Source organism: Aristolochia californica, unplaced genomic scaffold, assembly GCF_029961685.1.
Source record: "Aristolochia californica isolate CCGP_79_NKW_82.1479 unplaced genomic scaffold, dmAriCali1.0.hap1 SCAF_1, whole genome shotgun sequence".
NCBI lineage: Eukaryota > Viridiplantae > Streptophyta > Magnoliopsida > Piperales > Aristolochiaceae > Aristolochia > Aristolochia californica.
Genome location: NW_027181770.1, coordinates 55,938,947 through 55,953,177, shown reverse-complemented (window position 1 = coordinate 55,953,177; position 14,231 = coordinate 55,938,947). Strand labels below are relative to the sequence as shown.

At 36.9% G+C, this 14,231-nt stretch overlaps 2 protein-coding genes across 2 annotated transcripts; one reads left to right on the top strand and one right to left on the bottom strand.

The window, feature by feature from the left end:
* The first annotated feature begins 1,746 nt into the window (after positions 1–1,746).
* Positions 1,747–6,854, top strand: LOC137951854 (serine/threonine-protein kinase rio2-like). The gene is made up of 13 exons (XM_068798811.1): positions 1,747–2,026; positions 2,190–2,236; positions 2,986–3,056; positions 3,146–3,259; positions 3,412–3,587; positions 3,677–3,765; positions 3,958–4,075; positions 4,585–4,658; positions 4,847–4,894; positions 5,100–5,268; positions 5,368–5,496; positions 5,606–5,710; positions 6,241–6,854. Exons 1-13 carry the CDS (start codon positions 1,943–1,945, stop codon positions 6,424–6,426), a joined length of 1,410 nt encoding a protein of 469 aa, XP_068654912.1. The 5' UTR covers positions 1,747–1,942; the 3' UTR covers positions 6,427–6,854.
* A 2,091-nt stretch (positions 6,855–8,945) lies between these two features.
* LOC137962077 (MLO-like protein 1) lies at positions 8,946–13,908 on the bottom strand. Its single transcript, XM_068808791.1, has 14 exons — positions 13,020–13,908; positions 12,896–12,953; positions 12,526–12,752; positions 12,271–12,387; positions 12,113–12,173; positions 11,890–11,984; positions 11,594–11,668; positions 11,427–11,515; positions 11,247–11,296; positions 11,015–11,055; positions 9,896–10,105; positions 9,713–9,780; positions 9,550–9,610; positions 8,946–9,466 (listed from the first exon to the last, which is right to left on the bottom strand). Exons 1-14 carry the CDS (start codon positions 13,146–13,148, stop codon positions 9,245–9,247), a joined length of 1,503 nt encoding a protein of 500 aa, XP_068664892.1. The 5' UTR covers positions 13,149–13,908; the 3' UTR covers positions 8,946–9,244.
* Positions 13,909–14,231: the final 323 nt, after the last annotated feature.

Here is a 14,231-nt window from a genome sequence, read left to right as displayed (position 1 = left end):
TATCACTATGAATCATAAACAAACTATAGTATTTGGAGTCAAAATCATTTGTAATGGAACGATGGAATCATATTTATGTTTATTTCATACTTTAATTGGTGACAATGAATAAATGTCCACAATAACCATCACTACTAACCAAGATGCATCAATGGCTCATATATTAACATTTTAAGAAATAATTTATATTTTATTTATTAATTTTTTAAGCCTAATAGTTATTTGATTATAAATATGTGCAAGTGTATATAAAAGCTTCATCAATGAGTTTGAAGTTTGCTACAAAATTCAAATCTCTTGATCATGCACCCCACACCTATCAAATTATGTGGTATTCCATTGTTAATCGTGTTGGATTCTTCTTCAAGTATTTGTGATGTGCCATCGTTGACATATCCCTCATTAGGTATGGGAATCCGTACGCAAACTGCCCGATTAGTATATAATATGCCATACAGAAATCCACCGAAGAAGCTCATAGTTTGCTAGAGGGAATTAGGGGAGCTCTACTCGAAAAAAGCTCAACTTAATTCAATTTTTACTTGAGCTTAACTCGAGCTCAAACTTTTTTTTTTTAAGAAGATGTATTTTTATTAAAAGAAAAAGAAAAAGAAAAATTACAAAGGCGGAGAGAGCAAATCTCTTACAATGAGAGATTGCAGGAAAGCTACCTCCTTAGAAAACACATCTGCTGTCGAATTTGCAGATCTTGGAATGTGAGACCAAATACAAGAAAAAGAAGATACAATATCCAAAATCTCCTGGAATACACCCCAGTGCCTCTATGGGGGAGAAGTATTGCGCTGGCACCAACCAATCACCACCTAGGAATGCCCTTCAATGTGAATAGGCCCACTACATTTGTCTTTGAACACCCGCAGTTCATTAAGAAGGCCATGTAACTCAGTTGACGTTGAGTCGGATATGCCTAAAGGATCATCATAAGAAAAACATTGATTCCCAGATGAGTCTAAAATGATGCCCCCAAATCCCGCGATCCCGGGATTGCCAAGAGAAGATTTATCAAAGTTCAGTTTTAGGTAGCTAGTTTCCGGAGGGGTCCATTTATGCATAACTGGGATTTTGGCTCCAATGTGCATCCTCGCCAAATTGCTCCAGTTGTCTCGAATGCCGGTGCTTTTGAAAGAGGAGAGTGATTTTTTTGCCTTTGAAAGAGGAGAGTGATTTTTTTGTCAATAGCTAGGTTGATATTTGCCCTGTCACTTTGTCAACAACTATAGCCTCAAATTCGCTTTTAGCATCAAATCGCCTTCTATTCTGTTCGTTCCAAAGCCCCCATGGAACGAAACTTACAATAGCTGAGATAATCAATTTGTCGAGGCCAGGAAGGGGATATCCCAAGATCGACAACAATACAAAATTGAAACTCCAATTTGCTTAAAACAGAGGTCCACACAGTCCATGAGAACTGACACTGAAGAAGAGTAACTCGAGCTCAAACTTAAAATTGAAATAAGGCTCGTTAAATATAACAATCTAATTTCAGTTTGTTAGCTCGTGAACCGACTCGTTAATATTTTTTTTTATAAAAAACTCTTTACTCTTAATTATTTTATTTAATTATCTCTTTATTTGGTTGATAGTTATTCTTATTTACCTCAAACGATCAATTAAGTCTTTGGTCCTCATCATCTTGTTTAGGGTTTACTAATGTAATAAATACTATTGATGAATTTTTTTAGGTCCATCACATAAAGTTGAGTTTGGTTCGAGCAGATTTCAATCCGTCAGAAGTTTTTGGCATAGAGGAGTTAGGAGTTCCGGTGTCTGATATCAATCTCTCAACTCGTTTAGTCTCCACAAAAGAGTCTTTGGTTTTTTTTTCCCTTCCCAAAAGCGCGTTTTGAACCCTAGCACAAACAACCGTCGTTTCCCGCCGAGCTGTAGGTAGAGCAGGCAGGACGTTCTCTCCCCTGGAGCCATGAAGCTCGACGTTAACGCTCTAAGATATCTGTCGAAAGACGATTTTAGGGTTCTAACCGCCGTGGAGATGGGAATGAGAAATGTAAGTGCGGGAAATTTTTACCTTTTCCATAGTTTGTATGTTGGGTACTCCCTCCTTTCGAGTTCCTTGACAATAAGGTGCCATCGTACTTTATCTAGATTGATGTTGTAGAATTTTTATACGTTTTATTCGTTTCTTAACCGTTTCGTTCTTTGGATTGCAGCATGAAATTGTTCCTGCCGAGTTGGTTGATTGCATCGCTGGACTAAAGTAAATACAGTAACTCGACCAGTCCCTGTTCCTTTCTTCTTCTTTTATTTTTTGTTTTTATTATTATTATTTTTTGGGTGCGCGTTAGTCATTGACAGGCAATGTACCCCGCGCGCCCCCCCCAGACCATACGGTCGATTGATCTGTTCTCTGTTAAGAGCAATTATCCTGGCAGAAGTTGGGTAACTTATGCCTAGTGTGAAGAGTAATTTATACTCGACACTGAAGGCCTTTCTAAGTCGACCAGTTTTCTCGAAACAAAACTGAGATGAAAAGATAGAACAAAGAAAACAGTAAATGGGTTTGGGACTTAAAAAAGACTGATTTTGCTGTACTCTCCTAGCAAGCATTTAGGACTTGCACTGAGAGCTGGATAGAGAATATGGAAGTTGTTCTGTAAATGACTAACATTTGGACTTATGCTGTGGATCTTTAAATTCACAGATCTAATTTCATGAAAGATCATCTGTCCATGATCATTGTCATCATTATTAAATCAGTCAGATTACATACTGATTGGTGGCTCAAATTGCACCATTTCGGTATGGTGATTTGCTCACTCTAACTAGCCTACTATATGCTGAAATGTTTCATTCTTTTGCCTCTTAGTTTTGTGTTAGATAACATGGATTCCCTCTTAAAATACGCTTTTGCCTCTCTAGTTATGTGTTTAGTTTACATGGATTACAAGTGTGTGTGCACACACATTTTTTTTCATCTAAGTTGATACTAACTCTTTCTGAATTCAGGCATGGAGGCACATACAAGGTGTTGAAGAATTTGCTCAAACACAAGCTGGTGCATCATGACTCATCAAAATGTGGTTCTCTTCATTTTTTTGGGCACTTAATTGTATTTTTAGAAGTGTGATTCTGTTAGCTCATGACTATACTTTTGGTATATCTGCAGATGATGGATTTCGGTTGACCTATCTAGGATATGATTTTCTCGCAATAAAAACTTTGGTTAATAGGGGTGTATTTTCAGCTGTTGGTCGTCAAATAGGTGTTGGAAAAGAGTCAGGTAACCATGCTTGACGGAAGGTCTTATTGATGCTGTCAAGTTTCTTTCCATTCATTCAATTTTTCTTCTTCTATCTTGCTCAAAATAATTCCTATTTTTTTTTTTAACTCTTGCATAGCCTTGACCTTTTTTTTTTTTTTTTCTCTTTGAAGACATTTTTGAGGTTTTAACAGAAGATGGTACAGTTTTGGCAATGAAGTTGCACAGGCTGGGTAGAGTCTCTTTCAGAGCTGTCAAATCCAAGCGTGATTATCTGTTGCACCGGCAAAGCTATAACTGGTTGTACTTGTCACGGCTTGCAGCGCTCAAAGAATATGCTTTTATGAAGGTTTGTTACTCTTTTTTTTTTTGTCGTATTTGAATATTATTAACAAGAATCAACTCCTGATGTCTTTCTGTGATGTCTGTGTGATGCAGGCTTTGCAAGAGCATGAGTTTCCTGTTCCAGATGCTATAGATTGCAATAGGCATTGTGTAATTATGTCCCTCGTCCAGGGTTATCCACTGTATGTGTTCTTTTCATATTTGTATTTTTCAGCTTTCTTAAGATTTTTTTTTTACTTGTACTCTTCTTTTTTTTTTCTTGAAATTCTTTACATGTAAGTGTTTCTTCTTCATGATTTTTATGTTGTTAGAAAATGATGGTTGGTGGTTTCCAGGGATGCAGTGTACTAACTTCTCTTTGATGTTCTTTACAGGGTACAGGTGAAGCAACTGCAGAACCCAGACACTATTTTTGAAACAATTATTGGTCTTGTGATCCAGCTCGCTGAACATGGGCTCATCCACTGTGACTTTAATGAATTTAATATTATGGTATGCATTTTTAAACAAGTAGTTGTATCTCTTTCTATTTGCATGGACCAGTATGATATTTCAATTTAGAGGATTAATGTTATGGTAATTATTACTAATATTGTTCACTTGTTTGATACCTTTCTCTCTGTTTCTGTTATCTAAAAGACAATTATCATTTTTTTTAGAAAATGCTAATTGTGTCTTGAGAAGTAATGCATAATAAAAAAATGATAATTGTGTCTTGAGAAGTTATGCATACTATTTCTCATTTGTTTAGATATTTAATATAACTTGTAACATTCTAAATTATTAGACACAACAATTATTGCCATTTAAATTACTATTGAATTGGCCTTAGGGCTGTAGTGTCTGAAATATTTGGTTATAAGTTGTGTTCTTGTATCATTTCTGCTATGCTTGGAACCTAGGATTTGTTCTATCTTATATTCAGTTATAGTATAGCTTTTCACTATTCTGTGGAATGATTGAAATTCGACCAACTGATACATGTTATGTACCTTTAACAGATTAATGATGATGAGAAGGTTACTATGATTGACTTTCCTCAAATGGTATCTGTTTCCCATCGCAACGCCCAAATGTATGTAAAGTTTGCAGTTCAGTGCAGTTTTCAGTTTAAAGCTCCTTGTTGGTTTAATATCTACATTTTTTTTTGTTAAAATTCTGTATTATCTACTTTTATTGCATGGCATAGATTGAACCTCCTGATTTCTTTTCTGTGATGTTCATCTACTTTTTATTAATTTCCTGATATGTCTTTCTTTTCAGGTACTTTGACCGTGATGTTGAATGCATATTTAAGTTCTTCAATAAAAGGTTAGTGTTTGGACATTTTTTTCTTATATATGTGAAACCTTCTTTTGTTAATTTTGCCATGTATCTCCATTGGCTGCAGTGTACTGGATGTCTTCCGAATTTTAAACATCATTTTTTGAGAACTTGGGAGCTTCAGTGGGCTTGTAAATTTCATTTTTATTCTCCTGTCCTGGAAAGTAAAAGGTGAATTATTCATCCTTTTCAGGTTCAAACTTTCTTTCCATGAAGAACCAGAAGACATTGAAGGGTCAAAATCTGATATAGATGAGAGTGGTAGACCATGCTTTTCTTCAATAGAAAAATCTGCTGGTGTCTTGGACAAGGAGCTTGCTGCAAGTGGGTTTACACGGAAAGACCAGGATAAGATTGAAAAGGTAACTATTGCAAAGCTGGTTCTCTGTGGCATCTCGTACTACAATGTATTCAGATCATTTCTTTTACTCCAGTTTTCTGATTTTAGATTTTTTATGCAGTTTGTTGCAGGAGGTAGTGAGGAGGACAGTTCTACTGACGAAGAGAATGCTGATAAAGATGAGTGTCTTTCTGCTGAAAATAATAAAGCTGTAATTTGTGAACTTGATTGCCTGGACCTAGCTGAACAAGTAAGTGTAAATCAGTGCAATTTAGTGATTAGGCATATGATATAGGTCTATAACTAATGGTATCATTATATTTCTGTGCTTCTCGCTGATTAATGAATGTATCTTGCAGCATCAGTGCACCACTGACCATAATCCTGATGATGAAAAGGAGGAGAATCAGCATTTTAAAGATACTGGGAATGATGAACCCGGAAGTGTATTGTCAAGTGAGAGGGTATGATGTTTTTGATGTCATTACATGCAACAAAATTGCCATGAAAAATTACCTTTTGAGGTCACTTCATGAAACTGAACTGCCTGAGACTTGCCTTTTGAGGTCACTATGTGAAACAGTGAGACTTACCAAGAAGTGCATAATATTTTGCTGATGAAATGGCTTGTTGATTTATGAAGATGCTTTTCACTTATGCATTAGTTTTAAACTAATGTACATATATTCTTTGGTAAAAAGTATTATTCTCTCAGATTTGCATTCTAGAATACAGATTAGGTAGCGGTCTTTGCTGTTCAAGAGTTCTGCTTGCTAGATTTTAGACTTGATCAACATGTTTGTCTCTTTAGCCTTTGATTTTGATCGTGCTTCTGCCTGAAAGTGCAGTGATAGTTAAATATATCACATGAAAACTGCAGCTTGAGTTCCTTTTAAAAAATAAAATAAAAATTGTAACATTTGGTTTCAATTCTGGCGCTGCCTGCTCAATACCTGGAAAATTGTATGTTACAAATCTGAATATGAAATTCCAGGAGGATATGGGTGCTCCAACTGATGGGGATGCTATCTTGGTGAAGCGGCTGAACAAGCAGAGACGACGAGCAATAGTAGCAGCTCAGGGTGGTAGAAGGATTCTCTCTTCTAGAAATTCCTACAAGGACAAGGGTGGCAAGACATCCCACAACTCTAAAGTACAAAAGCAATTAGCCAACTGGTGATATAGACTGCATTGCAGAACGTTCAACTTGTAATTTGTCTGATGCTACAATTGGAGATGCTTGAAACGCTTTTCAACAAATTGAAGACCTGAGTAGCAAATGCCATTAAGGTTCTTTTCTGCTTCAAACAAGAGATGAAAACAGGCCTTTTTCCCTGCGAATTTAGCAGGGAACCTGCATTCATGAGATTAATTTTTTATGTAAATTAGTGCTGCAGAAGTTTTGTTTTGCTGCAAATGATCTGGAAGGAGATTGCATTAGGCAAGTATTTGGCTTTGAACTTTTATTGTTTTCTATGTATGTTTGCTTTTAGTAGTTGGTGTAAATTGTAACTCAAAAGTGGACACATGGGAATTGGGACAGATATCATGACCGTAAGAGCTGGCAGAGTTGATCAAGATTTATAATACTAGATTAGTTGAGCTGCAGATAGGTCATTTGCTTGGACATGTGGTCGTTCAGGGGCAGTTACCCCATTTGGAGAAGTGCAAAATGACTGCTTTTTAGTCTCAAAGCTGGCCATGTGTTTGTTTGTATTTATGTTTTCAGAAGGCAAGAAAATATCTTTTATTCTTGCAATGTGCTCCGTCTATTGACTTTCCCAGTGCAAATTCATTTTCTATGGTAATTATTGGACAAACAATAATTACCGGGATTAAAGCAGGATTGACAAGGTCCTTATTTCTCCATTTTTTTCTCCCCTAAATCTCATATTTTTCATGGTATTAAAGCAGTAATGTACACCTTGGATAGTTTTTTTTTCAATTTTGTGGATTTTCTCTTAATCTTTAACAACTCTTTTGAAGGATTTTCGTAAATTTCTGATTTGATATGGCAAGAATTTCTTTGTTTTGCCTACCATAACCTTTTGGTTAATGGCTACTACTAATTGAATGATTATTATTTGAATTTCTTTTTTTGCCTGCCATAACCTTTTGGTTAATGGCTACTACTATGATTTAGATTCATTTGATGATCCCAATTTGAAAATTTTTTTCAATCTTGCCTGTCATACCCAACGATGCCAACATAATCATAATTGATGTTTGTGTCATCTAAATCATGCAATTGGACTATTTTTTATTCAATTTGTGGTCTTAATTCCTGAGTTTGATTGCTATGTATTGAAAATTGACTATATTGGCTATTGAATTGACTTAATTTACTCAATTATGGGGCCCAATTGATGGTAAGCCTAGAAATTTGGGGAAAGTGTTCTTAATTGATAGTTGACACATTATTGCATTAAGCTGTTTTGGGGTGTTGAATGGTTGAATTCAACACACAATTTACTGTCCAAAGGATTGTTGAAAGTTCAGATGTGAAATTTTCTCACCCTTTTTAGATAACTACAAGTCGGTTGAATAAATCAAATTATGGGAAATAGTCAATATCAATTTCGATGTCTTTGAGGGTTAGAAAGATAATCAAATATATACGAGATGATCTCCCTATTGGGTAGTAGAAGATAATTTAGTAGTGATCTGGGTGGTTAATAGTATAGAGTCACAATTTAGTGATTAGATTTTGAGTTGTAGTATTGCTAAGGTAACGTGGACTACCTTGACATCTATTTGATCTAAAACAAGTAACTTGTCGCGAATTTATGAATTGTATGTGAGATACTTTTAATATGAAGAGTGAAAGTAAATCAATGACAAATTACTTCAATGAGATGAGAGTACTATATGAATTCAACACACATTCGTAAGAAGGAGAAATTTGGTAAACCTACTTGGGCCAATTCTATAGTCATAGAAAATGACACTTCTTCACAAGTTAGATTTTATGAAAAGATTCAATAGTTAGTATAACGACTGGGCTAGTTGATTGCATCATCTACTACTTCTCCGACTGTTGAGACTTACCCTTCATCCTTTTCAAATGCTACATTGGCGAGGATAAGTATGACTACATTAAATGTGTCCCACTTTCCCACTTGAATTATTCATTCAGGATCCTTTACACACATATCTTCGAGTTTTATTAATTCAGGATCCTCTACACACATATCTTCGAGTTATTTTAGCTGATAGATCCATCTCTCCTATTTAGGGTATTATTCACACTATTCCACATATGTCATCAAAATTGATTTTATTTGTTCCAACGTTTCCAATTAATTTCTTGTCTATGAATTATATTATTAAATCCTTAAACTGTTACTTAATATTTTATCCTATTTTCCTGTGTTTTCCAAGACTTGTAGATGAAAAAGACAATTGGTTCAGGACAGGTGAATGGAGGACTCTATATGCTGGATGGTGTATTTGTTTCTCGAACCATGACACTCACTACTACAAATTCTTCCTACTTGTGGCAACTGTAATTAAGACATCTATCATCAGTCAAGCTGCATCAATATTTTCCTTGTTAACACTTACACCTTATGTTCTCTCACTTTTCAGCAATGAAATTGCCTTGATGTTTCTTATATTTTACTGCCGATTATGTATGCCATTTAACCGATATCGGCTTCTACAAACAAAATATCAAGGATATCACCATTTGTCTGGAGTCTGTAATAGAAGCTTCATGAACTAGCTGATAAGAGTACTAGCAATCCGAATTACAGGGACTCGATCAAATTTTCTATAATCATTTCCAAAATTTAACAGTAATGACTATTAATATTTAATTTTACAGTATCACTCCAGAAGGGTACCTGGGTACCTCTCGCTTCTCCATTAAAAGGTCAGGAAATTGATTCCACCATCACAAAACTGAGATCATTGTATAAACTGTCATCTGTGTTGTTGGTGATTCAATACTGTAACTGTTAAACTTGGTACTTGCCTCAAGGTCATGTGAGTGCTGTCTAGGAGTCATTTGTTGCAGCAATGCCTTCTTCCATTTTAGATTCTCTGTTTTCCATCTTTTGCAATGGAATTCCAATAGGAGACCTTTTCCCTGTTTCAGTCGAACCTTCCTCACCAATAGCATCCTTCAATCCCATCCTCTTCTTTGCCTTTTGTGCCCAATCAACAAGACCCACTTGCACATGCTCTTCGAATATGGCCTTCTTGTAATAACTTCCCATCTTCACGGAGATCAGGAGAAGCATTAATCATAAAATAGTTTTCCTACAACTTATGGCAGTAGTGAAATAAGCAGGCAACTCACCTGGGTAACAATTGCATAAAGTGGTAAGGTGCTGTAGCTACAGAGTACCTGAATAATCACCCTATAGGAAGCCAATCAAAACACAAATTTATATCCAATGTACTATTAGAGAAATAAGTTTCACCAACCCAACAGAAACTAAAGAGAGGACACAATTTTTTACCCAATAATAAGTCTCGGTATTATATAACGAACTTGTCCCATAATGCAGGAATCCCAGCCATATGTTGTCTGCACAGCAATGTAAAACCATGAGGAACTCCATACTGAATGAAGTCGGAAATTTCCAACTTAATTGATGTAAGATTCATGTTGAAAAGTCTAAATGATTTTACATGGCCATTACCAGTATCCAGAAGAAAAATGCTATCTCAAAAGCATTTTGAAAGAGGATGAAATGGATCAGGTAGATGACTATTCTGGGCTGGTGGAACCAGAAGTGATCATCCGAAGGCCGAACCACCAATTCCCCCTCAATGGCAGTATGTTTTTCAGCAACTTCATGGGCCAATTGTGTAATTACATGCTCCAACTTGGTGCCAACAGCAAGGAGAAGCTGCAAAATTAAATCTTATTAAGTCTAATATGTTCCTAACAAAATAGTTAACTCGAAATTGCAGCATTCTTGAGCATCTGTGAGTGAGATTCCGAAGGTGCATTCGTTCTCCTTCTGTCTTAAACATCTAATTTGTACAAAAGATGAAACATCAAATGAACCACATCTCAAACAGGAAACAATTGTTCAGCCCAAATTTTTTCTACAGAATAAAACTTCATTTTGGACAGATGAGAGAACCATGAAAAAGAACAATTTGATAGATCACAAAATGATTTGAGATGTCAAAATTTTAAGATACTGAAGAATGAAAAGAAGCTCACGCAAACCATGACAGGGTTAGACAGGTTCTGAATCATGTGTGTGTATGTCTCCATATAAAAACGATTTTTGAAAAGCTATATATTATATAAACCAGCCTTATCCAGTTTTTCCTATTCAATTTTGGTGGAAGAGGAAACTACACGGCAAGCCTGTTATTGTCTGAACCAAGCTAACCATCCAATGGTGTCTCATATGTTAAAGTTTCAACAATATGTCTAGGCTTGTTTCCAAGATAATTAACTCTGTCCATTATTAGACCAGCTTATGTTTTCAAAACTGGCTGCTATAAACTTAAAGCGGTGAAAATGCATGCCATCTCCCACCTACAATGTCTTTCCATCTGCCATACTGGACAGCAACAAACTTGAATGCAGCATTAATACAATTGTGTAATCTGCCTGTCAGATTCTTTCCAGTTACACGTCCATAGCGAGAGACCTTAGTAAGTTAACCCAAAGTGCCAGTCTCAAAATGAGCACACGGGACATGGACCAAAGATAAAATGGAACATGACCAAGCAAAAAGAAACACAATGTTATACAAGTCATAAGTAGAAAGAATAATTTCAAGGAAAGGGCAACATACAAGTAGTGGAATGATTGCTATCCAAAAGTAAGTATGCCAACCTGCAAGATGGAATAAAAAAAGGTTAAAAGAATTAGAGCACACGATCAAACAGATAAGCAACTGAATAGAATCATAGATATAAGGTGCTAGAGTTAGGGCAGCACAGTTTCATTTCATGAAATAAATAGGTGAAGTCTTAGTATCACTATCTATGAGCTTTATTTAGGGTGCACCTTGAGTCAGAACTTACCTTCAACATTCAGCAACAAGAAAATGACCACAAATACCCAAAGGTACCAACTGGAAGAAAGTAAGACTTTAAGAATCAGAAAAAGTATGCCATAGGGTCCCTAAATATGAAAAAAATAAATAATTTCCTGCACATGACAGTATTGGTACAGTTTGGATTCTCCATGGGAAGTGGTAATACCTTATACCAACAACCTTTTTGAAGTCAGCTTCCAAGGCACGTATCATGTATTTATGAAAGTTAAACTTTGAGTTTCCTCTGCAGTGTGTCTACAGAAAAATCAACAGAATTGAGGCATCTAAGCTAAGCAGAACTAAGGTAAGCAACCCTCGTATTCAAAAGCATACCATGATGAAACCCAGTCGCATTGTAACATAGTCTGATTTGGTCATAGATGCATAGAATTGTTTCATGAAACAATTCTGTAAAAACACAGAAACTACCAGATTAGAGGAATAGCTGAGGAATCTTTCATCATGTAGAGCAAACAGTAATAGCAAGCAACAACAACATTAAGCCAAGAACTGATCACATCAGTAGTTGAAAAACATCTTAGCAACCTACAAAAGGATGCTTCTTTGCTTTGCTTTTACACTTCAATTCAGTAAGTGCCCTATTAATCACAATACATGATTTCACCTACCAGCCAACGAAGTAAACCAGAATCTTTTCCAAAGCCCAAGAAGTGTTCTCTCATAAAAGTCTGCTGATGTCCACGGGTGGACTTGTTTTTCAGAACTGCACATGTTGAATTACACAGAGAGCATATAGATAATAATTACATGAACTATAAGGAAATTTTTGTTGACAAAAAGCAATACGTGAGCAAGCAAGAGGAGCATTCTATAGATATTAGAAAGTAGTACCCTTGTTAGTATCGTAATTTTCTTTGGCAATAGAGTCCTCCCAGTGTTTCCATTGTTGAATCTAGACCATTAGAACAATAATAATCGTAAGGACGCGAGTCATCACAGGAAATCGATAGCAGTAGCGAAACAAGGTTGAACAAATGGGACCAAATTACCTTTACCCCTCCCAGAATCATGGTTACAAGACAGAAAGCCGCATGGACTATTGCCAGGACAAAAATGAAAATGTGAAGTTGATGTAAGGCTTCAAGAGATAACGCAGGAACCTTGCCCTGAGACCATAACACAGAGCAAACGCATTCAATACTTACTTCCTCACTTCCTCCAAAGACGTAGCTCGAAGTACTTGTCACTTCAAAAAGTAAGTGTGGAAATTCGAGAAGGGCTATATATGAGGATGAAGAGATTACCGGTTTGCAATGGATTTTACCGGCTGATTCAGCAAGGAGGCGCCTTCCACTGCCGAAGATGCCGGAGTATATGAAATTTTGGAAGTGTCCTGTAACTTTCTCAGTATTTTGGTCTTTCTTTTTGCAAGGAATAAGGTGTTTGGTGAGATGCTCCGAAATGCATATGGAGCCGATTGCCCCTTGGAGGACAGTCAAAAGAAGGGAAATGAAACCCAGAATCATCAACTCTGCCCGAAAGAAACATCAGAGATTATCAGGTTTCCGTTAATTAAGACATAAACATGGACTGGGTAGAGATAGACAAAGTGCGGATACAGAAAATTTTAATGGAAAAACGAAATCTTTCCAGTTGAGATGTAGAAAATCCAACCTTCTTTCACTTTTTGTAATGCTTCAAAGAGGTGCTTCTGGTTCTTCTTCTTCAAATACTACAAAACAGACAAATTTCAGAAACAAGAGCATAAAATTCCACCACCACCTCAAACGATGCTCACCTTTCCGAGAAAATGAAGGGCCCTTTCAGCCGCGAAAGATATGGCGACGATAACAGAGCAAACAGCAGCTACCACCCACGTCGGAGTAAACTCCAACGACGTCGACTCTTCTTCTCCCCCTCCAGCCATCTCTCTCTACAATTTCTCCTGCCCTCCGTCAGTGGCCCTGTTAGTGCCATCTGTACACTCACTAAATTACAAATGTAATTCACTTTCCCCCGTTTTAGGCGTAACAAGAGGGAGGGAAAGTGATTTCATAGGCTCGAGCGCTGAATTCACTTTCCCTCGGTCAATTACATCGGGCTGTCGGGAGGGTTGTCGAACGTAAGCTCTGAATTGTTCCTCTGCTTCTCAGTTTAATTTTCGGCTCCATTTTCGGAATCGTTCCTCTGCCTCTGCAACCCTTCTTCCAGGTAATGCAAAGCCGTCAGAACGAAATGCAGGCGGGACAGGCAATACATACGATTAATCTTGAGACTTTCGAGAAGCGATTAAAAATGTTTTATTCTCACTGGAAGGAGCATAAAGTTGTTCTCTGGGGTGTCGCTGATGCTTTAGCAATTGCTACCCCTCCAGCTTCTGAAGATTTGCGGTATCTGAAGTCTTCTGCTTTTAATATTTGGTTGCTCGGTTATGAATTTCCAGAGATAGCTATGGTGTTCATGAGTAAACAAATCCATTTCCTGTGCAGTCAGAAGAAGGCATCTTTGCTTGTGTAGTCACAAGAAAACCAAAGACGTCCAGTTTTTTGTGGAGGTGATGGATGTTGTCCAGACTTTAGGAGGTGGTAGGAGATCAGGAAATGACCCTAATGAGATAGAAGAAGAGCAGCGGGAGAGGGAATGGAAGAACAAGACCAATATGCATTTCCAGAACTTTGTCAACTGGGTTAATGATCTTATGGGGCCATCCACAATTCAGGGGACTCGATCTAGAGTTTGATCAGCCTCTAAGGGAGCTTGGCTTCCATGGAGTGCCATATAAAGCCTCCGTATTCATTGTACCAAACCTCTACTTGCTTGGTTGAACTTACAGAAACTCCATTCCTGGTTGTTACACTGAGTGAGATTGAAATAGTGAATTTGGAGAGAGTAGGACTGGCGCAGAAAATTTTTGACATGACAATTGTGTTCAAGGACTTCAAGCGAGTTGTCCTACGGATAGATTCCATCCCTTCATCTTCTGTTGATGGGATCCAAGAGTGGCCGGATA